Consider the following 22,360-nt stretch of genomic DNA (forward strand, 5'->3'; position numbering starts at 1 on the left):
CCTTCTGTTACTTTTAGTTATTATAAGATAAAACAATTTCAAGTGGAAAATGAAATGTCTTTTGGTGCTATATTCTTATTTTTCTTCCCCAAAGCAGAGGCTATAATTTCTGTGTAATTGTGTTTACAGAGATAGGATATATATATATATATATATACACATATACACATACAGGTCTTGTCATTTGAGCCAGCCATGTATACAACCAAATTCCTAATATGTTAAGTAATAACATATTACATAATAAGTTATGTTATCTAGTAACTGAGGTAACTATGATAGGAATACTGTGAAATATGCTTTTTAAAAAAGGATAGCATATTTCCTTTCTTTGGAACTGAATTTGTAATAGGATATTAAAATGCAAGTTTTAGCTGAAGCACATAGATAGCAAATTCCAAGGAAAATAGAGATGTTTCTACTATACCATGACATATACATTCCTGGAAAGTCTCAGTTCTGAAAAACTGCCCACTAAAAATAACATGGTTTATGGGAAAAATAACGTTGGAGCAAACCACTCAAAACCTATGCAACTACGCAATCTGAACACAAGCCAAACCAAGAATTGGTATCTCTGGAGGTAACTTGGACAGACCAGTCTGGCAGGTCTGGAGACTGCCTCTGAGGATATTAAAGATGCACAAAAACAATCGCGTGAAATGCTGGTTTGTGGGGGTCTGGAGACTAAGCAGATGGGATTGGATCACTGAGATAGTGGGGTTGCTATTAAAGTGGGCACTGAAGGAAAAGCAAACTGCCAAGAGCCCAAAGCAGTCCACAGCAAGGAAGAGAGCCTTAGGTACATGTGCCCACTTTTAATATTCTTAAAATAGAATGGAAAAGGCTGTATATGCACAGAGCCAAGTGGAGGGTTTTTTCCTTCCTGATGGATGTCGACTTCAACTCCCACAATTCTAGCACCTCTTACCCCAGAGAACTTGTACATAAAATGATACAGCTTCTACAGTATATTGACATCATTCTACTTACCAATCACACATGAACTAATTCATATTGAACAATCACATGTTGTAGCAAAACAGTCTGTACCAACCATATGCATACTTTAAGGAGGTTGCCATAACAGGTTGCATTAACCCTTCACCCACACTGAAGTGTTTAGGCAGAGGTGAGAGTGTGTTCCCCTTCATCTCAAGTAAAAGAGAGGGCTTGAGGTCCATGTTGTTCAGTAGATGGAGGTGGGGCTAGAGTGGACTTGTGTCTGATTCCTGCCTGAAAAATCTAAAAGGTAAGATTCAGGCTGGTTAGCCCCTCTATGGCTATTGTGGGATATCTCCACAGTGAGGGCACTCTGCAGGGAACATGAGATTACCTGTAAGAAGAGAACTCAATTTAAACACCTATCAGGCACAAAGAGTAAGACATTCCTAACAGTACCAGTCTGTTAAGAATGTTCTGGGCCCTCTTCTTACCTATTCTCCCTTCCCATTCTCCAAGTCTGGAGAGATAGGAAGCTACACTGAGGTTTGGTAGTAAGGAAGGAGTTAGAAGAAACACAAGGTTTTTGAGAGAAGCCAACTGGTAAGGGGAGAATGTGAAACTTTAAATCAAGTTCAAAATTTGGACTCTTACCCAGGACTGGACATTTGTTTTCTGTACTGAAAAATATATACTATATATTGGGACCTAAAGGAATGAGAAGGCTTTAACTTATAAAAGAGTGACCAGAAAAGTCATGGGACTCCCTGAGTTTTTTTCCAGAGCTCAAGGAAGAACAAGCTTCACTGGGCAAACTTAGAGATATAGTGATATATTTGCTTTAAGATTATATACCATGCATTGTGCTTGCTCAATATAATAGTTACAACATTCGTTTTTTCTTGTTATAAAAGTAATACATGCATACAACAGATAACATGAATAATGAACAAACCAAAAAAAGAAAAAGTATTAATAATTTCATTAGACAAACACAACCACTGTTAACATTCTGATGTATATTATTTTAATCTTATTTTCCTTAACATAAATATGTTTAACATAGCACTTTCTCACATTGATAAATACTCATTTAATACAGCTGGTGAACTGCTTTATTCCTCAAGAAAATAATGTGTGATTGGAAGTTTCAATAAAAAGAAGGAAAAGTATTTGTGAAAGCAAACCTTAGAACTATATAAACCACTTAATTTGATAAAAAAAAAAGGGGGGGGCAGAATTAACCAAAAGCCACAAAATATCAGTTTTGTTTGTTTCTAATTTGGGTAACTAAATTTCCCTTATCAGGAAACATTTACACAGTTCTGGTTGTCTAGAGAAGTGAGGCTGTGAGGATCTCAAATGTTTTGGCTTTGCCTTCCTTACCCAAAAAGGAATAAAGTATGTTCTTGAATTTATGATGCTGGGAATAAATCCAAAACCTAAAAATAAAACTGAATTTATAAAGCTCTCTTTTAAAATTCCACAACAATAAATTAGGTACTTACTGGACTATTAAGAATCATCAGGCACTGGTCAAAATGATGGTGTTCCATGATTGAATGGCAGTAGAGCTGAGCAAGTGGGTGCTCACTCCTGAAAAATATTTTGTTGAGGAAAAAAAATGATCAATTTCCCTAGTATGTCAGTTTATCAATTCAGTATTATTCCTATTGGTTAACTAAAAAAGAGGCAACTTCACAAAATTAATCAAACTAACAATTTTCTCTCCTGCTGAGAAGAGTGACGAAATCTCTGGGAAATAAATACAAAGAGTCCAATTGTTTTCCAATACCAATGTAACTGCTGCCAGTTCTAAGTATGAACAAAATTCCATTGGTTTTAATATTGACTGAAATAGTAGAAGAAATAAGGACAAAGGACTAATGTCTTTAAACATGAAAATAATAGTATCTCTGACATAGTTGTACCAATAATATTTTTCAATTTCAAAATTGCAATTTAAAATCTGAAACAAATTCACATGCTAGCTTTTCCTCTAAAATAATACTCAGGCTGAAGGTCACCTTATTCAAGTGTGCCTGTGCATAATGAAAGAACAGACTGAGATGGAATTAACTGAGGTGTGAATGATGAAAGGCAAGGAAAAGAGGGAGGGAGGGAGGGAGGGAGAGAGACACCTGAATCAGAAAGTTTCCCATGTGGGATCCAGGTTTTTTCAGTGCAAGATATTCTGCTAGCTCTCTAAACTGAACCTGAGGAAGCAGGAGAGACCCTTTGGCTGAGTGAAGAGAGGGTGAAGGACATTATACTCAGTTCATTATATGTATGGGGCAAACATAGACTCTGCCTCATATTTCTTTGACCCTTCACATGTGAATATCAAGCAGTTTTCACTATTTCTTCTTTAAAAGTTTTTGAATGTCTGTTCCTAAAATCTGTAGGAAAGGGGTTTATGAACTGTAAAGCACCATATATGTATTATATAATAGTCGATTTGTTATTTCTTCATTGCTACTATTTGAATCATTATTTTCCTTTGCATTTAATTTGTTGAGGATAGAGAAGCTACCCAAGACTGAAGAAATGTAATGTAGGAAAAAAATGGGCATTGAGAGAAGCTTGGGGGAAAACAAAAACAGTAAAGTTAAAAAAAAAAAAGGTAAGAATGGGAAATCTCACCTATTCCTATTGTTTAAACTGTCATCTATATTGTTGTTGTAACCTTTCCAAATTAACTTTCACCTTGTCTCCTTTGCTTCTTCCATATTTAAAGAGTTGTACTGAGCTAATCAGGTACTGTGTTTATCACTGGAAAATGGGAAGACAATGAATAGGATACCGTAAGCAGATTTGTGAAAAAGTATGAATTTGCTGGAAACAAGACTGGAGATGTATAGAGGGTATTTGGAGCTAGTTAGGAAACTACTGGGGAACTTCTAGTAACTTAAGTAGGAGACAGCCTGGAATAGAGTGGAAGCAGCCCAAATGAAGAGAAGCAGTTATGTGAGAGCTATTTAGGAAGTAGCTTAGATAGGACTTGGCAATGAATCCTGATTGAGAGTGGGATGAGGGTGATGAGGGGATGAAAGAGATGAAGGGAAAAAGTATCAACACTATGTTTCTGCCTTGAGCAGCTACAAGGATGGTGATCTCATTTACTGCCGATAGAAAACAGGGAAAAGATGATTAGAGGTGGGAAATAAAGAAGGGGAAGATGACTAACTGAATGTTGGACCTGTTGATTTTAAGGTGCCTGAGATATGCCCAAGTGGATTTATTGTCTGAACTCAGGTCTGGGCTGGAGATAAAGATTTGGAATGCATCAATATGCAGACAGTAATCCCACCCATGGGAGTAGATGAGATGATCCAGGGAGATGGCCTATAAGGAGAAGAACAGAGCCTTAGGATAAACAGAATCAAAGATCTCCCTTTGGAATCCTGCCCTGTATTTCGTATTCTCTATTTTGGCAACACTATTTTCTAATGTCTCAGACTAGATATGCTAATGTCAACTTTAACATAACAATTGCCACCTTCCTCATCCCCTTCACATAGAATAAAAGCAAAAGTTTCTAATATGTTATTTTCATTTATATACAAAATTCAAGGATATATAGTATTACTTTAAATTCAACTTTATTCTGCCAGGTGTTAGTTATTTGTGTTTATCACCCCGTTAGACTGTAAACCTCTTGAATTTGGTCATTTGTTTTCCCTAATGATAACAATTGCCATTTACTAAGAGCCTATCATTGTCAACACTGTGCTGTGTAGTTTCTTTAATTTTTACAGTAACCCTGTACAGGGCACTTCCATTCATCACATGAAAATTCTCATTCTCACCTCTAACGTTAGCCACTGATGAAGGTGCTTTTTTCTAGCCCACCCTGAGTACCTCTCACTTCTGCCCTGAAGCTCTCTGACACCACAGCTGGTGCCCACAGAACTCTCTCTGTACTCATACTTGCTCAACCTGGAAATATAAAATATTAAGGCCTGTGGGGCCACCTTTGAGGAACGGGTAGCAGAGCTTATGAATAACTGCCCTTCATTTTGTTGGCGAACAGTTCTGGGCCTCATTTCATAAGACTCCTCAAAAGCACCTGGCAGGATTGAGAACTAGTCACCTGGATGGGTGAACATCTGGATAACTCATCCTTCTACTGGCTTTCCCGAGTTCCCTGTTTCACTTCCAGTCTTGCATTCCTGCTCGCTGGGGTGAGTAAGCTATAGGCACACCAACTTCTGTCTCAGGCTGTGCCTCCTGGGTAACCTAGACTGAGACCTCTCTAAAGCTGGCATTTTGCATTTGTTTTTTAGACAACCAAAGGTTCAAAGAGATTTTCTAACCTGCTCAAGGTCGATATAAGTGGTAGAGCTGGGATTCAAATATATCCTATTCACTGCATCATACTGTCTCATGAAACCACAGCACTTTGCACCCAGTATCCACTCCCTGACCTATTTAGGAGCTGGACTAGGAAATGCAATTATTAGGTGGATATAACACAAACAAGTTGGAACTTCAAATACACGTTACATTTTTAGATGATGCAGAAAGGACATTAGAGAAAATTCTTGGCTTGTGAGATAGATGAATGCAAATCGTGTTCGTCTTTACGTACATTCTAAAAATACTGATTTATGAATCAATAAGCGGGTGACAAATGCCACAAATTTCCTGTTTACAAAAATATTCATGGAAACCAATGTATTCTACATCCTGTTGCTTTTCACTCCTTCTGACATAAGGCTATGTTGCCTCTTTATTTGAGGTTGCATCCAAAGGACCCATTTAAACCACTACTGCTGCAGAATTGTATTTTCACAGTGATGTCAACAAGCACTTATGGACTGGCATGCCTTCTCTACATTTTCCTCTGTCCTGCACAGTTGTTGGTCCATCTCTGTCAGTGGTACTAGGATGACTGCACAGAAATCAGACCAATATTCTAGAAATAGAAAGCCTGAGAAACCAATAGAAAATGAATACCCTGTGAGAAAAACAAGACTGCCTCCCCAGACTTCCTCTTTTCACCAACAGTAACAATATCCTTGATTTTGCTTCTCATCCACTTGTATTACTCTGGGCTCAAACCTCTAGTGTTTGTAAACCATGTCAACCTCATTTAGTTATTTACTTCATCATTTCTCTCCAAATCCTCACTATTGTCTTCTATCAATTGGGGTTATTTTTCCTTCCCATTCTCTGTAATCATACTCAGTGACATAAATACTCAAGTTCATTCATTTGACCTTTTGTCCTCATGGTTCTTTGACCTCCTTGACACTACTGATTGTCTCTTTTCACATCAATGATAGACATGGGCTTGCTTCTTTGTTCCACAGTACCAGGTGCTAGTGGGCATAGTATCTTTGCCACTCCTTTTATTTACCATAGGACAAAGCAAGATCTTAAACTCCTGTCATTAATAGCATCACCCTGTGAAAATACCTACAACTGTAGAACATTTAAAATGTGTCAGGTACTGTTCCAAGCTTTTCATATTTATTTGTATTCTTTAATCCTTATTAAAACCCTATGAGATAGGTACTGTCATTATTCCATTATACAGAGAAGGAAACGGAGAGACAGGTTAAATGACTTGCCCAAGGTCACAACATGAGAGGAGGAGTCAGGATCTGAACCCAGGTATCTGACTCGGGTCAACCCTTAACCACCATAACCATCATAGCTACTGCATGGTGGTACAAGGACTAAAAGAACTACTATCTATAAAGTGCTAAAAAGAGTTCCAAATGCTTCCTGATAAGGGCTATATGAAGTGTTAGCTTCTATTATTATTTGCTACCGACATTAGGACCAACTGAACTTGTACTTTATTCATACTCAGATCTCTAGCCTCTCAAGACCTACAACTAGTTTGAACTTCACAAATTGTGGTTTTGTGCTATATGTAGTACCCTTTTAAGTCTCTCAGATGCTGCTGACTCTCTATTACCACCAAGCCAGTCCATGACTCCATCTCATTCCTGTTCCTCTATTACACACTAGAGAAGACATGATACAAATGAGATCTCCCAGGACAAATACTTGGTCTTCAATCTCCTCTCTTCTAGCCATTTGATGACATGCACTAAATTACTGTGAATTATAGATGCCTAGCTTGATTGTACACCAATAGAACTTATTTTTCCTATCCAGCTGTTCTGCGTCTATTAACTAACCTCTCATAATCAGATGTCCTCATCACAAAGAAATGATTAAGTTTTGTAATGATGAATATGCTAATTACACTGATTTGATCATCGCACATTGTATATATGTATCGAAATATAACTCTGTACCTTACAAATAGGTATATAATCAATATGTTTCAATAAAAAAATAATGAAATCTGACACTTCTCACAAATGTCTTTTGTATACTGCAATGAATCATATTTACAATTAAAAAAAACAAATATACACCATCTGAATGTGGCTACTAGGGAATTTTTTTTTATTTTTACTGCATCTCTAATCTTGAAAAAAGTTCATATATCATTTTACCTCTTCTATCTACCATCCTATTTATTATTTTCTCCTCATTGCCAAAACTTCTTTATCCTCCATCCTTCCCATCTCTACCTCCCAACAAACACACGTAACTTCCCAGCTCTTTTGTTTTCATCAATGGCACCATCGCTGTTCCAATTTCTTGGACTACATACAAGTCAGGAATTTTCCTGTTCCTTCATGCATATAACTAGCTATCCAATATTAAATTAAAAAAATTTTTTTCTACTTCAGTCTTTTCCTTTCTCTAGCCACTATGCAATTTTCAGCTTGTACCTGGTTTGTTGTAATACCTTTCTAGTTGAACACTGTGGTTATGATTTCTACCTGTTTACCTTGTAGCTTACTTTCAGACTTTCTCTCTAAAGAGAATCTTTATTAGATTATGCAATGGCTCCTTGTTTTTCACTAAATCAAATCTAAAATGCACTACTTAGTTTTATAGCCCTCCCTTGAAAGGGTCTTATAATTTCTACTTATTCATCCTCTTACTTTTCATTCCTAGTCAATATGAGCCTTATGACTCTAGTTAGGCTAGCCATCATCAATGCCCACCTCATGGTGCCCCTGGGACATGTTTATTCTTTCTCCTGTCCAAATCCTACTAACTTTTTAAGATCCAGTTTAAGTCTCAATTCTTTCATTAACAGTGGAGATGGACGACACCAGTCTTTACCAATCTCCTTCTCTGGTGAACACTTACAGTCCCTGTTGTTAAACAATTCAGGGCTCACTAGATACTTTCTTGAATTGATCACTATTATTTCATGAGACTGTGACAATTCCTTAAAGGCAGGAACCACATTTTATACTTCTGTAGCCCTCTTTTTGCCTAGCAAAGTGCCACAGCCCTAGTAGTTGCTTTGCCTAAAATGTAGGATAATTTCACTATATTATGTTATAAATACCAAACTAGAATGTAATCAAATAATGCATCTACAACAGTCTTCCTATATTGACTGCAGGCCTAAGTAAAGTTCTCTATGTAGCCAGAGTGTCACAATTGTATTTTCTCTAGTGAATGTCTGTACTTCAGCCATTTTGTTCCTATTACTACCTATTATAAAAATAATAATTCAGTATCTGTCTGAGATAACTCTTTCCTTTATCCACCTATGTGGGAGAAGTAAGCATGAGCAGTGAACTCTTCCCCCACTTATTTCATTGGCATTATCTGTAGTACTGCTCCATAATGGTGATCTTCCTAATCAAGGAAAGAATGAAACAATCACATAATGAATCAATGGACAGTTTCCTATTCAAGGAATATCTTTCTTCAAAGTAATTTTCTGAAAAGATGTTCAAGAATGAATGAGGAGAATTTCGGTTCCTAATATTGCTCCCACATGAGCACTTTTTCTCTTTTTGATGTATTACTCTTATTTCTGTACCGCCTTTTATTGTTTTGATTTTCTTTACATATTAGCTTGGAATATCTGATAAAGTCTGTACACAGTATACCTTTTTAGAAGACAGGTTCTTTAGATGGAAATATTTATGGTATTCTTATTTTCCTAAGACTTCCCTGACTAAGAAAACCCTACTCTGAATATCACTCATTTACCAGTAAGGAAAAGAAACATCCCTGGAAAATTCTTGGTTTCCTCTTCTCAAACCACAGGGATGTAGGAAGAAATAAAAATCTCTGAAACTCTTTAACTTTTTTTTTAAAGTTATTATTACTTGGTTGAAGGCTGCTTCGTGGTGTGTGTGAAAGCAAGATTCTGCAGTCTATGACTTTTTCCCAGGACGATTTTTTTTTTTTTTTTGAAGAGATGATGACGTTTCTCCAGATGTTTTTCAGGGTAATTATTTTTGGATAAACAAAGGAAAAAAACAGCTGCATATTTTTTTCACTCTAGAGCAGGGCAGTATAGCATCTTAGAGCAAGTCATACACTAATAATCCACATGCTAATAATCTTATGTTCAGTTCTAAGTCTGGGGGGGAACGTAGCACATGCCAACTCTGATCTTTAGGTCATACTGACTATAGAAGGACATACTACATTATGTGGCTAAACTTTGCACTATAAATCTTTTCGTGTCAATGTCCCCTTTTAAAATTACTCTCCATGTCTATGTGAGGCACAGGATCACAATCGCTGACAATGCACAGGGGACAAAAAACATGTCACCCAGTCAGTTATCCAAAACATTAGATTTCAAGAGGAAACAGCCAGACTCTGACACTCAGGCAAGAGTTTGCCATCTTTTCCCATCAAAGGTCAGCAGAGGACACAGTTGCTACATCACCACAATTCTTTTTACATGAAGTTTTCCATTTATTTAGATAAAAGGGATGTGATTAGAGAGCTTTCTAAAATTCCCTCAAGATATCAGACATCTGGAATTTCCTTAATTATTTGAATAGCTTACATACTTAAAAAAAATCAGTAGTAAGATGTTTGATCATTCAAATATAGACTTTCCAACCAAATTGTTGCAAGAAAATAAACATATCATAATGGCTCAAAAATTTGATGAAAAGTGATGTCACCTTTATCATCTCATTTGTCATCGCAAATGCCACTTAAGTATAGCCCTTAAAGAAGCCTGAAACTTGTCCTAAGGGTTAGTATCTTACTCTTAAAATCAGCCAACAGGCAGACTTCTGACGATACAACTATCTCTAGCATCTGCCGCTAAGATGCTAAGATTTAACACCTAAATACATACTGAGCATTCTACTTGGTCTTGATGTGTCTTATCTCTCAAGATATATATCAACTCTATGAGATGAATATGCTATTATCTCCATTTTACAGATCAGGAAATTAAGGTATAGAGAAATTAGCTCCCTTGCTCAAGGCCACATAGGGACTGTGTGGCAGAGCTAGGACTTGAATCCAAGTCTGACCACATAGCTCAAGTTCTCCAACACTGTGCTACTATGCTGCCTCTGCTAAGACCAAAAGCCTCCGACTGAGCACTTACTAAGTACATAGGGCCGAGCTAAGCACTTTTCAAATATTATCTTTTCTATTCCAGGGTGAAATTCTACCTTTTCTGAACTAGTCTTAATAGTTTTCCAAGGAAGCTCTTAAGCTGGGTATACATAAACTAAAGCAAATCTCCTGGTAATTACCTAATAAAATAAGATTCTCAATATAAATATTTTTTGAATTTCAGGCCTGAAATGTTACCAACACAATATTAGACTTGCATTATTTTTTCCATTTCCCTTAAATATAAACCAGAGTATGTTATGGGACCTTGACCAACTGAAATTTTGTACCATCAAATTTTGCTGTGGCTTTAATTTTAAAAAATATTGCCCTACAATTTAAAGGGAACGTTTTCTTGTTTTCCTGAGGAAACCATCTTACCTCTGTATGTAAGAATTATTAACTCCACGGTGATCCAAATCGTGGCTTAGTGCAGCAATCAGCAGTGCAAGTATCTCCAAGTCAGTCAGCTTGTTCTGCATGGCCAAAAACATTGGGGGAAACAAAGAGAAAGATACAATTTGATAAAGGGCATTATACTACTTATTTTGAGTAATCTTTTTTCTCTCAGTGTTTTACACATGTGCTTCTTTATAGTCACAAAGGATTCACCCTAGAATCCTATTCCACAGCCAGTCAGTTGTATTTTGTTATTCAGAATAGGATTATTACAAATGTCACTTAACAGAAAAAGCTGAAGTGCCTCAAAAAGTTAATAATCTGTCCACATATAGAAAATGTTACTAATTCCTAATTATCTGTACGTCTGTGGAATAATCATAATAAACTTTAAATAACTGTTTTTTCTCTTTTAGTTCCCTGCAGATTCTGTTTCAGTCTCTGCTATCAGTTGCTATATCCTTAAGGAATGGGGATAATGTAAATATTAAGAAAAACAATAGAAAAAAGACAATTAGGAATTAAAATTTGGCTTTAAAAAGTTGCATAATGTACTCCCCCAAGCCAAATAAAGGTTATTTTTGACTATCTGACATTTGTATTATCTATAATACTGTTCCCCTTCATTAGTAAGAAAACACAAGTTAAGTCATCATCTATTCTGGGGGAACTCTCAACACACAAAAATCCATCGTTTTGTTGTTCCTCACAAAAAAACAAGGATAGTTTTCAGTGCTGATGATCCTTTTGACCTTTCCATACCCCCGAAATAAGTTTATGTATTTATTATAAATGTCTGTTGCTATGGCAGGAAAATATTACTATGCCATTTCGTATGGCTTCTTGGACAATAATCACTTCTTTTAGATTCAGCCAGTTAAAAAGTGTACCTTATGGAAACAGAGGCAGAGAATAACGTTTTTAGAATTTATTAAAAAAAAAAAAGAGCTGGAAAGCTCTGAATTAAGAACAGTTATATGATGGATGCCTGGAATCACTTACCTAGAATATACTAGTCGATTTCCATTGAAGTTAGAATCTAAGGACAGAGATATGGATAAAATTTGGCCTGGAAAGGAATGAATTACTTGAACGTTTTCTGCATTGATCTTCCTTTTAAACAGTTTCTGGTCAATGTATATGAAACCAAAGCCCTTTCTATGAAACAGTACTTATGAAATTAACTGAGTGCTCCAGAGAAAAAGTGATAGAGAACCCTGGACTTATGTTCAGGACTTAGATGGCTTTTGAGGAATTCTACTATGGAGCAGGTTGAATGTTAACATGAGAAGTGTGATACTTTTTCATAATACCGTAGTGTTTTCTGCTAACAAAAAATAGTCTTTGGGCAAATAAAAATTAAGTGCAACATGAAGTTATTTTAAAGGTTTTTTGATATGTCATATATATGAAAGAAAATTAGCAACTAAGTATTTTTCCATACTAATCCTCTTTAACTAACAAAATATAATCTATTATGTTAGTGGCAGTAAATATTATTTTCAATCATCATTAGTGCACATTAAAAAAACTTGAAAGAACATACTGTGAATTTTACTACTAAGCAACAAAATGTCTTAAATATATGAATAGCTCTAAAAAGTACCTGAATTTTGCCTGCTTTTAGTGCAGCAAACATGCACTGAGCTGTATTAAAGGCATGTCTCCAATTATGATAGGCAACATTCTTCCGATAATTCTTCTTAACACTTAAAATCCATCTGCAAAGAACCTTTAGGAAATAACGCATAAGTGGTAACAATGATTGTTAACATTTATCACACATTTATTATGTTCCAGGCACTATTCAAAGCTATCACATTTAATCCTCACAACTGAGGGAAGGCACCACTATTTTGATCATTTTATAGATGAGGAAACTGACACTCAGCGAGGTAATTTGCTGAAGGTCATGTTGCTAGTAAGGGGTGGGGCCAATTCATACCTGAGCAGTGTGATTCCGAAGCCCACCATGTTAACAACCACAACACTGACTAAATTAGATGTAAAATGCAAGACATCTCTAAGAAAGGTGTTTTTGGCATGGGCAGGGCACTGACTAGCTTTTTAAAAGATAGTGTGCCCCTGTGTCATTAATTAGGAGAGTCTGAAGAGTCACAAATGTATGAATTCACCTTTAGAGAGCCATAAAAGCAGCCACTCTCAAGTTTTTCCCATGCTCCCATGTTGTACATCTGCGAAGGTATTTAGTGTAAGGCTCTGGGGGTGGGCTGGGAGCAAGGTATATAGCACATGTCCAAGGACAAATTGGAGCAGCAAGTCCTAACACCATTGAGATCTTTGTTCTTTTAAATTATGCTTAAATAATCAGGCAGAGCTACTGCTTGGTTACCAAGAAGTAACTAAAAAAAAAAAAATATATATATATATATACACACACACACACAAAACAAAGCCATATGGTCCATATGGAAAAAAATGTACTTTAAAAGATTGGGGGGAAAGGATAAACTCTTCAGCAAGTCTCATAAGTTGGGTTTAATTCAACTTCTAAGTCAAGTATTAAATAAAATCCCCAGGGACTCATGGGCCCTAAGCATGATTATTCTGTGTTTGTGTTAGCATCAGAGTCTGCCTCTCTTCAAATCTGAATGATTTACTATGCTTTTGGGAATCTGTATAAATAAATATGTGCTTCTCCCTGCATATATCACTGGGGATGCTTCAAACACAAAAAGCATTGCCCTGGGGAATGGAAAATGTATCAGGGAAAAAAATGTTGCTTTGACAATATTCAACACAATATGACTGGCTACAGAAGTAGGCCAAAAACAAGCTTTCTCTTCATGTTGGTAGAAACTCCTTACAGAGGATTTAGTAGGAAATCAATGCTTTCATATCCTCCCTTTTCTTTTTTAAGTCTTTTTGTTTCTGTTCTATGGCTCAGTTCACAGGGATTTCTATAACAATGAATACTAATGTCTCCTAACCCTTTTACCCTCTGAGTTGCCATATTTCAAACAGAGAAGATTTCTGTGTGCCTAGGATTGTCATAAGTTCACCCCAACTACCCTGCAGCTTCTTTTATCATGATCATTTCTGAATAAAGTATGTCAGGAAAATAATGGATTAATCTTACGAGGAGCATTTTAAGTAAGTGTTATAAACTTACTTTGTTGTTTAGGAACTATACAATGACATGTTGTAGAAAAATACTTGTGATTAATTAAAGCAGCAAGGAAAACAAGCAGGACAAAACAAATTTAATCTATGGATATATCTTTTTACTTATCATAAATTTTTAAATATAATTAAATATGCACACATATGCCATGAAATGTGAAAAAATGACTAAAATGACTCTATGAAACATACTTCTCAATGGACTACTGTATTACACTTCTAGTAATATGGACCTAATAGAACTGGATAATCCAGTAGATACAGGAGATAGTAACTAGATTTAAGCACAGTTTTAGATTCTGTTACCAGGATGTTCTCAACAGCATACAGGAAAATTATGGTTATATCTGGTAAGTTCTCAGTGGGTACACCTGGCAACATTCAAATTTGTAATACAGTATTTTGTATAAAACTATTTAGTAGTTTTTTGCAGTTTAGATGACTCTAGACAGCATGTTCAATATACTGAATCAGTCTCCAACAATTTTAAGAAGGTTCCTAAGTCCTGAGTGGCATACTAAAGATGTCATTGGAAAAAGAGAAGGAACAGAAAATGGCTCAGCTCCTGCCTTCAAGAAACTAATGAAATAACAAAACACTAATGAAAATAACAAAACTGCACATAGTAAGGAAATAAGTAAACATAACACCGAGAGCACAAATTTATGAACTACCAAACAGCAATCAAAGTTGCATGAGGTCGATCCCAGAGTTTTCTGACGGACAGAGATTTTTGAGTCAGGCTCTAAAGAAGAGAAAAGTATACAGACAAAATGCAGAGGAAAAATGACATATAAAAGATAGAAGGTGAAAGTAAGTGCAGCACATGCAGATGAGTAGAGTCAAGAATCTGTCTGAGATCAGCAAGAGGCACTGGTTGTGATGGTTATAGGAGAGTAACCCAAGATTTGAAAGCCAAGCAGAGACATGAAGATTTATCTTTCGATAGGAAACAGCCTTTGTCAGGACAGCTTCATGATGCTAACATCCTTTCTAGCAATAACATTTTAATTTTATCATCTTAAAATTGTACTGATAAAAATATCTGAAATAAAACAGAAGAGGCACTGAGGCAAGAAGGCCAACCAGAATGATTGGGATATTCAAGTTGATGTTGGCCACAATTAGAAGAGTAGTTATTCAAACAGAAAAGAATGATAGATGAATCAGACATTGAGGAGAAATATTCTCCTAATGCATAGAAATCCAAGAAAAGGTAAGAATAAAGATTACTAAGGAAATTTTGAGTGACTATTGTTATTAACCAACCCTCAAATGCTATCTAAAAGCCAAATAAGAAATAAACATGAAAATTTCTTAAAAGGTACAGGAATCACATTCCTCTGTTCTGGCCCAGCCCCTTCAACAGAATCATTACTAGATTCAAGTACGGGAGCTCTCAGGAATGGAAAGGGATTTGTACCACTATCTAGGATTATAACAAAGTCCTATAACTAGCAAGAAGGAGAATTGAGGTCACATTTAGAATTTCTGTCTGTAAATGAGATCTTCATTGTTAATAGAGAAGGCTTTTAAAAATGAACCTTATAATCTACAATAGGGAAATTTGGTGGGTGATAAAACCATAGTCAAATTTGGCATAAGAATGGTATAAGTGACATGTATTAAGCAGATAATTATACACAAGTATAATATTCTGTATTAAGCAGAATATTATACACAAGTACACACATATACACACATACAAATACATAAATCATACAGATGCATGTGTAATTATCACAAGATTCTGATGGGGGAAGTAGTACCATTACCCCCAATTAACAGATGAGGAAACCAAGAATGTGAGAGATTAATTGCCCAAAGGAGTAAGAGCTAATCACTAGTAGAGCTAGGACTCAAAATCCATGATCTTTCTACTCTACTATGCTGTCTCAATTTCTTCATATGTAAAGTGAGGATAATAATAACCAAAGGGCCTTTCTTGAGAGCTTGTTGAAGTAAGTAATTAAATGACATGGTGTCCCTTAATCAACACATGCTAATAAGAGTAAAGTATTATTAGAAAGAGTACACAGACAGTTGTTCTTTGTTTTCACCCAAGAAAGCTTAATATAAACTTTGGTTAAATTCAAGAACTAGGTTTGGGCCTATAGCAATACCATAAATGACACTGTTGTTAACCTTAGCTACTTAACCTTAGCTATTCACCCTTAGTTTTCATTCCTGTGAGGCTTTTGAGAGCAGGGACATTTCACTGCTGAAGTGTGTACCTGGCACAGTGCTAAGTACGCAGTAATATGTTAATAAATTTTCATCGTATGAATTAATGTAGTACTAAATAGTGGAGGCCTTCAAGACATTTAAATTTCCAGGTAGGAAATCTGTATGAGGAGACTAGATATTCAACTGACCAGAAAAAATAACTTTAAAGGCAAGATTACTTAATTTTTTTTTCAAACAGGCCTTTCTGTTCTCCCACATTCTTTGATGCTATATATATAGCCACTATGAAACAAAATAGAATTCCCTGATATCTCCAAAGTGTTATTAGAAGGTATTGATTTGTCTTGCTGTTTTCTGAGAGGTGTATAAGGTAACCGACAGAGGTTAAATAGGTTTTTGTCTTACTATGTATGGGCGACAATGTCCCAACCAAGAGCTTGGCCTCACATCGAGCCCCTTTACTCCCTCATTGCTCAAGAAGTCCTCTCTGTTTTGGTCCTTCCCTGCACATTGTTATCATAACCTCCGCAATCAGAACATGTTACTTTCTGGCTTAAAATTCCTCAGTGACTCACCATTGTTTTCAGGATAAAATCCTAGTTCCTCTGAATGGCTCATGAGGTTCTACATAATTTGCTCTTTACCTTCCTCTCTGGTTGCTGCTTTTGCCACTCATCCCTCTCAACCAGTGCTTCAGTCCCCACCCCAATCTCTCCTGTCATCCTGCTCTCCCTTTGAGGAACACTCTCCCTTATTCTTCATCCTGGTGCTTGATACATGGTGGGAGCCCAATAAGTGTTTTTTTAATGGTTAATAATTTTTCTTTAAAAATCTCAGTTATACATTATGTGATAGTATATTAATCTCTGAAACTTAAAAAGCTCTTTTTCATAGCATTCAAAACGAATTATCTCTTACACACACACACTTTTCCAAAGGACTTCACTGTGTTCCTACCTCATGTTTCATCTGGAAGTTCTGCACAAGGTTGAGGTCAGTGAACATCCGAATTGTGCACAATGCTGTGTCCAGATCAGACAGCTCAAAGTCACTGAAGCTGAAGTCAGTAATTTTAAGGGTCTGGGCAGATGGTACCACGGCAGCCTTAGGTAAAGCAGGAAGAAGAAAATAAAGCTAATTAAAGCAGTAGTGATCCGCAAAGCTTTCTCGCTTTGCTATAGGGAAATAGCACATTTTTTTTTCTTTTCTTTTTAATTCAATACACTAGAACTCTTTTAGTACAGTAGCAACTCCCTTTAAAAAAAAAAAAAAAACTGAGCCATGTAAGTTAAATTTTTTTTTAGAACTGGACCATACATGGGGGTTATATGGGGAAACTTAATATGGTTCCAGGTAGGCAAGATGGAAGAGAAGAGAGATTGTACCTGGAGTGGTGAGAAGCACCAAGAACTCCAGTGATCTGGTTCCCCAGTCTTATTCACAATAGATACTCATTTAGTATTCTGGAACCATCTAGTACTATGGGCTGGGAATCAAGTGGTGAGCAGGATAATTATAGTGTTCTAAGCATTTACATTTAATTCTCAGGACAACTTTACGAAGTGGACACTAGCTTCACTGGAACTCAAGCACAAAGAGGTTAATTTGCTTGCCCATGGTGAGCCAGCTAATTAAAAAATGGAGCCAAGCCTCAGACCCAGGCAGGCTAACTTGCGCTCAGATTTCACAGGATGTCTACTCTGAAGACTGGCAGAACTTGTCTTTCAGCACACTTGCTTCACCCAGGCCTGGTCACAGGAATCACGTAGGGTGCCTATTAAAACATTCTACTTGAGAATTCTGATTCAGTAGGTCTGGGATGGGCCTTGAGAAGCTGGTTTTGTGTTTTGGAGGGGGATCTTTTTTTAATTAATGTCCTTGGTTGTGGTTTCATAATCATTTAATTGTAGCAAATACCTGCAATTTCTTCAAAACATTCTTTTTCATCAATGTTCCTCTGTATCTCCTACCTGTCCTGTAAAGTGTCCACTCTTTAGCTAATGGATTCCTTTAAGACACAGTTCCCATCCAAAGAAGGGTTAAGTGCCTCTAGGTGCCAGCCTACCCTGGGAATACCTGCTTAATGACAGTAAGTTCACTATAACTTAATTTCCTGTTTGTCTGTCTCCTCAACTACACTGGGACCTACAGGTGAAGCTGTATCTTACACACTTTTGTACCCAGGTGACTACACTTGTACTGATGAATACGGTTTTAATATTTAATATGAATATTTATTAAATGAGTAGGAGGGAATAAAATTCCCCTCGCTTATTTTGATTCCATAAGTTCCAGTTTTAAGGTCCCTAAGCCTCCTGGGAGAGTGAAGCTCATTAACCTGAGTTGGAAAACTGGCACACTTGGTAAGTGCATTCCAATTTGTTTAGTACTGAATGTTTTAAAGTCATTGAATTTGTTCTACTGTTTAAAAATTGGGAGAATTTAACAACAACAAAAAGGATTCCCAGCTTCTCTTGAAAAGTCAGGCCATCCATATTGAGCTCCAATTACCATGAAGCAAAAACTGGCCAAAGCCAAGGAGCCCTGGCTCCCTCAGACTGAGCAGAGCCTTTAGGCTTCCCCCCTAGATGTCCTGCTGGGCCCCTGTGGGCATTAGAATTTTCAGGAACCCGCACTCCTCCGCCCCTGGTCCACTTAACCTGTCAGCACTTTGATAACTGTTTTAGCCAAACTGGTCTGAGATTAACCTGTTGAAAAGAGGCTTTTACTTGGTGTGGGGCAGGGGGAAGAAAAATTAAGAAATTTGAACTGGGTTCCCAAACTCCTTAGGTTTTCTATATCTGACATGTCCCTACTCTGCTTTACCTCTATCTTTTGTGAAGTAAAAAAGTCAAAACAATAAAGTCTTATGGAGCAATCTAGAGCTGTAGATATTCCCACAAATTTGAGGGTACTTGCACATTCTCCTGCTCATCCTGGATTTCAGATTTACTTACATATACCAGGACTTGTTTAAACTTTCAAAGAATATTATCTTCTTCAAACGCTAAACTAAGAAGTTTATTTTTCCCAAGACCAAAATTTACAAGAAAATATGCATTCTGTTAAGTCAGTTCCACAGGCTAATGTGTGGGCAGCAATCTGGGGAAGAGAGGAGGATTTAAAATGTTTAGATAAAGGCCTTAATTGTTTACGCCAACCTCCAACATCAGAGACAGGGCGGTACCTCGAGTGAGTTTGGGAAGTGCGGAGGTGGGAATGAGCCCACCTTTTAACTCAAAGCAGATAACAGCTGCTCTACTTAAGCATATTGCACTGACAAGAGAACAGATGTTTTTTCCTTAGGGCATCATTATTCTTACAGCAGGAAGTTTTCGTTCTTTCCTTCCACAAAGGATATTCTAAAAGCTACAGGATACAGACAGCTAACACAGCTTGTGCCTCTCTCCATTATACATTCTAATTCCCAACCTCTCTCTATTGGGAGAAAAGAATCTTTTCTTTTGCTTGTTCAGTCATGTCACACCATGACTCACACTTTCTGAGCTGACCCAGTGGGGATGTGCAAGCATTTTCCTTGAGCACCTTGTGGTCAGTGATACAGAGGTTCAGAATTCTTTGGATCAGCTACTAACAAGTCATGAGAAAGTGAGAAATCATTTAAAGTGCTTGTAATCTGCTTCTTTGTCCATCACAAGAGCATTCAACTTCATTTGCTTTGGAAAGGCTTGTTACTTCCAGCCCTCTAACTGTTTCTCCTCTGCCTGGAATGTATACCCCCAAGTTTTCACATAGCTAATTCTTTCTCACTTTTTATGCCTTAGCTATTTCAGGGAAACATTCACTCGTCCCTGTGATAGATAACATAGCAAGACTCCATCAACATCGGTTTCAACCTTTTCCTGGTCAGCTTTTATTTTTCGAAGAGAGTAGAAAGCTCAAAAGTACATTTCTTTGACTTGCTTGCAACTAGAGTTCCAGATAGATTTTTACTTTTTCTGTTAAGATATACTTGAGTGAGACAAAATAACATAGCGCCACACGGGAAACTCTTTTTTTCCTGGTGTCGTTCTAGAGGGCATAATGTAGTTCTGGAGCTTAGTTTGTAGTTCTGGCACCAGCTTTCTGACTCTCAGATCATGCTAGGATGGTTGATTTTGGAGGGAGCAAATGGCCCAGCAGCTTTCTGATTCTGGCCTATATGGAAATTCCCATAGTGAGCCAGACCTACAGTTCTGTTTTGGGACCCATTCCTGGGGTCCTTCACCTACCCCTTCCAATGATTTGAAAGCACCTAATTAAATTATTTTCTGCTTAAAGTGGCTAAAATAGTTTCCATTATCTGTAGTTGAACCCTGATGATACTGTATTTGGCAACAAAAGGGTTGGCAGGCAACAGACTCTCAAGGATAGGAATGCAGGATTAGATAGTTGGCCTGGATGGATAAGAAGGCAGAAGGGGATCAAGTTTCCATTAGAGCAGTGGCTTTCAAAGTTTGGTCCCTGGGTCAGCAGCAGCAGGAGAAGCAGCAGCATCTGGAAACTTGTTAAAAATGCATATTCTTGGGCCCCAACACAGACCTACTGAATCAGAAACCCTAGAAGTGGGGCCCAGCAACCTGTGTGTTACAACAAGCCTTCCAGGTGATTCTGATGAATGCTGAAATTTGAGAAATACTGCGTTACGGATAGGTTATTATTAGTAGTCAATAGCACTCAATAGTCCTTTTTTTTCTTTTTTTTTGGCAGTGGACTGGTGCAGGGATCCAAACCCTTGACCTTGGTGTTATCAGCACCACACTCTCCAACGTGGACTAACTGGCTAGCCCTAATAGTCATTTAAATGATCACTTGTGGCTACCTACAATAAAATGCCCTTTTGTGGACCCAGTAGTGAAGGCCGTATAACAGTGTGGTGGGTAGAAACTGCAGGGTGAGTTGGCTGCTTCCTGTTGAGCTGGAAGAATTAAAGAAAGAAAATAAAGGGCCCTGGACTTTAAAATTTTGGCTCTAATCATGGTCAGAAAACTAGAGTTTTTATGACTTTCCTAAAATAGTCTATTTCTTGTAGCACTGGTGTAGCCAAAACCCAGACACAATCTTATCTTGCAGGTTGCTGAATTATATAATGCATGTTGAAATCACAGGCTTGCCACATCTCTTATGTGAAGGTTAGATCATTGGTTAGGAAGGAGTGGAACACCAAGAAATGGAATTGAGACATTTGAGAAGATTTGGTTAACTACATGTATCCCTGACCATTCGCTATAGAATATGTTTCTATTTAATTTCACAATGCCCTATACTTCCTATAGTTCTTTTTTCTGATTGTGATTATATACTATTATATAATTATATTTATGAGACTGTTTATTCATTGTTATATTTGGAGCACCTAATACAATGCATGCATAGAGTAAGAAGTAAATATTGAATGAATAAATGAAGTTTTTTTAATCAAGAAGCTAACCAGTTCTCCATATTATGTGAAAATGTTTCATATAAATTTAGTTTGGCACAGAGCTATAACATAAATGTTAATATTAGTGATGAACCATACTGTAGCAAAAACAACAAATATTTTGTAGTATATGCTGCCTTCTCTTATAGTTCAATTATTCATTTTATTTAGTTTTGAACATTTTTAATTATAGTTGAATTTCTTCTTTTATCTGCACAATACATACTTCATTACTGTAATTTTAAAAAATCAATTTCAGCTTGTCTCTTAAGTGTCATTTAAGGAACAGTGGAGACTCACAATGAAAAAGGAGTGACGAAAAAGTTTTCTACTTCAGCAGCTCTGATAGGAAGTTACTTAAAATGGTCAATTCTAGATTACTCCCTGTAAGTGGAGAATTGGTTTATGCTTTATAAACAAAAGGTTTCTATTTATTTGTTCTTACAACACATCTTTATCCTCCAATAAGTTTTCCACCTACCTGTTCTACCTAGGCTAAATTAAAAATGAGTACATAATTTCTTGAGGGCTCATTATCAGAATGGCTTGTGTAAAAAGGCTTGAAATATGACAGAGACATAAAGATCTTGATGCTGTTACTACTAGATATTGAGAATTGATCCCCTCCAACTGTTACCACTAGTAACAATAACTAATACTTAATGGGAGTGTACATACCAGGAACTCTGGTTACAATGACACTTGTGAGGCAAATCTTTTATTATTCCCTTTTTACAGAGGAAGAAACTGAGGCACAGAGAAGTCAAATATTTGCCTGAGATCACTGACCTGGAATTTGAACCTAGGTGTCTCTCTGTAGAGCCTGTCCTCTTA

General features: G+C 36.8%; 1 protein-coding gene across 1 annotated transcript in view; it reads right to left on the reverse strand.

Moving 5' to 3' along the window:
* Positions 1–22,360, reverse strand: part of PDE5A (phosphodiesterase 5A) — a 127,373-nt gene that overhangs the window by 19,235 nt on the left and 85,778 nt on the right. The window contains exons 11-14 of the mRNA XM_063108167.1: positions 17,062–17,208; positions 12,380–12,505; positions 10,756–10,850; positions 2,451–2,538 (exon numbers count right to left, since the gene is read on the reverse strand). Of these exons, the coding sequence (XP_062964237.1) occupies positions 2,451–2,538; positions 10,756–10,850; positions 12,380–12,505; positions 17,062–17,208 (456 nt within the window). The remainder of the gene's footprint in view (positions 1–2,450; positions 2,539–10,755; positions 10,851–12,379; positions 12,506–17,061; positions 17,209–22,360) is intronic.

Source organism: Cynocephalus volans, chromosome 9 (assembly GCF_027409185.1).
Source record: "Cynocephalus volans isolate mCynVol1 chromosome 9, mCynVol1.pri, whole genome shotgun sequence".
Taxonomy (NCBI): Eukaryota; Metazoa; Chordata; class Mammalia; order Dermoptera; family Cynocephalidae; genus Cynocephalus; species Cynocephalus volans.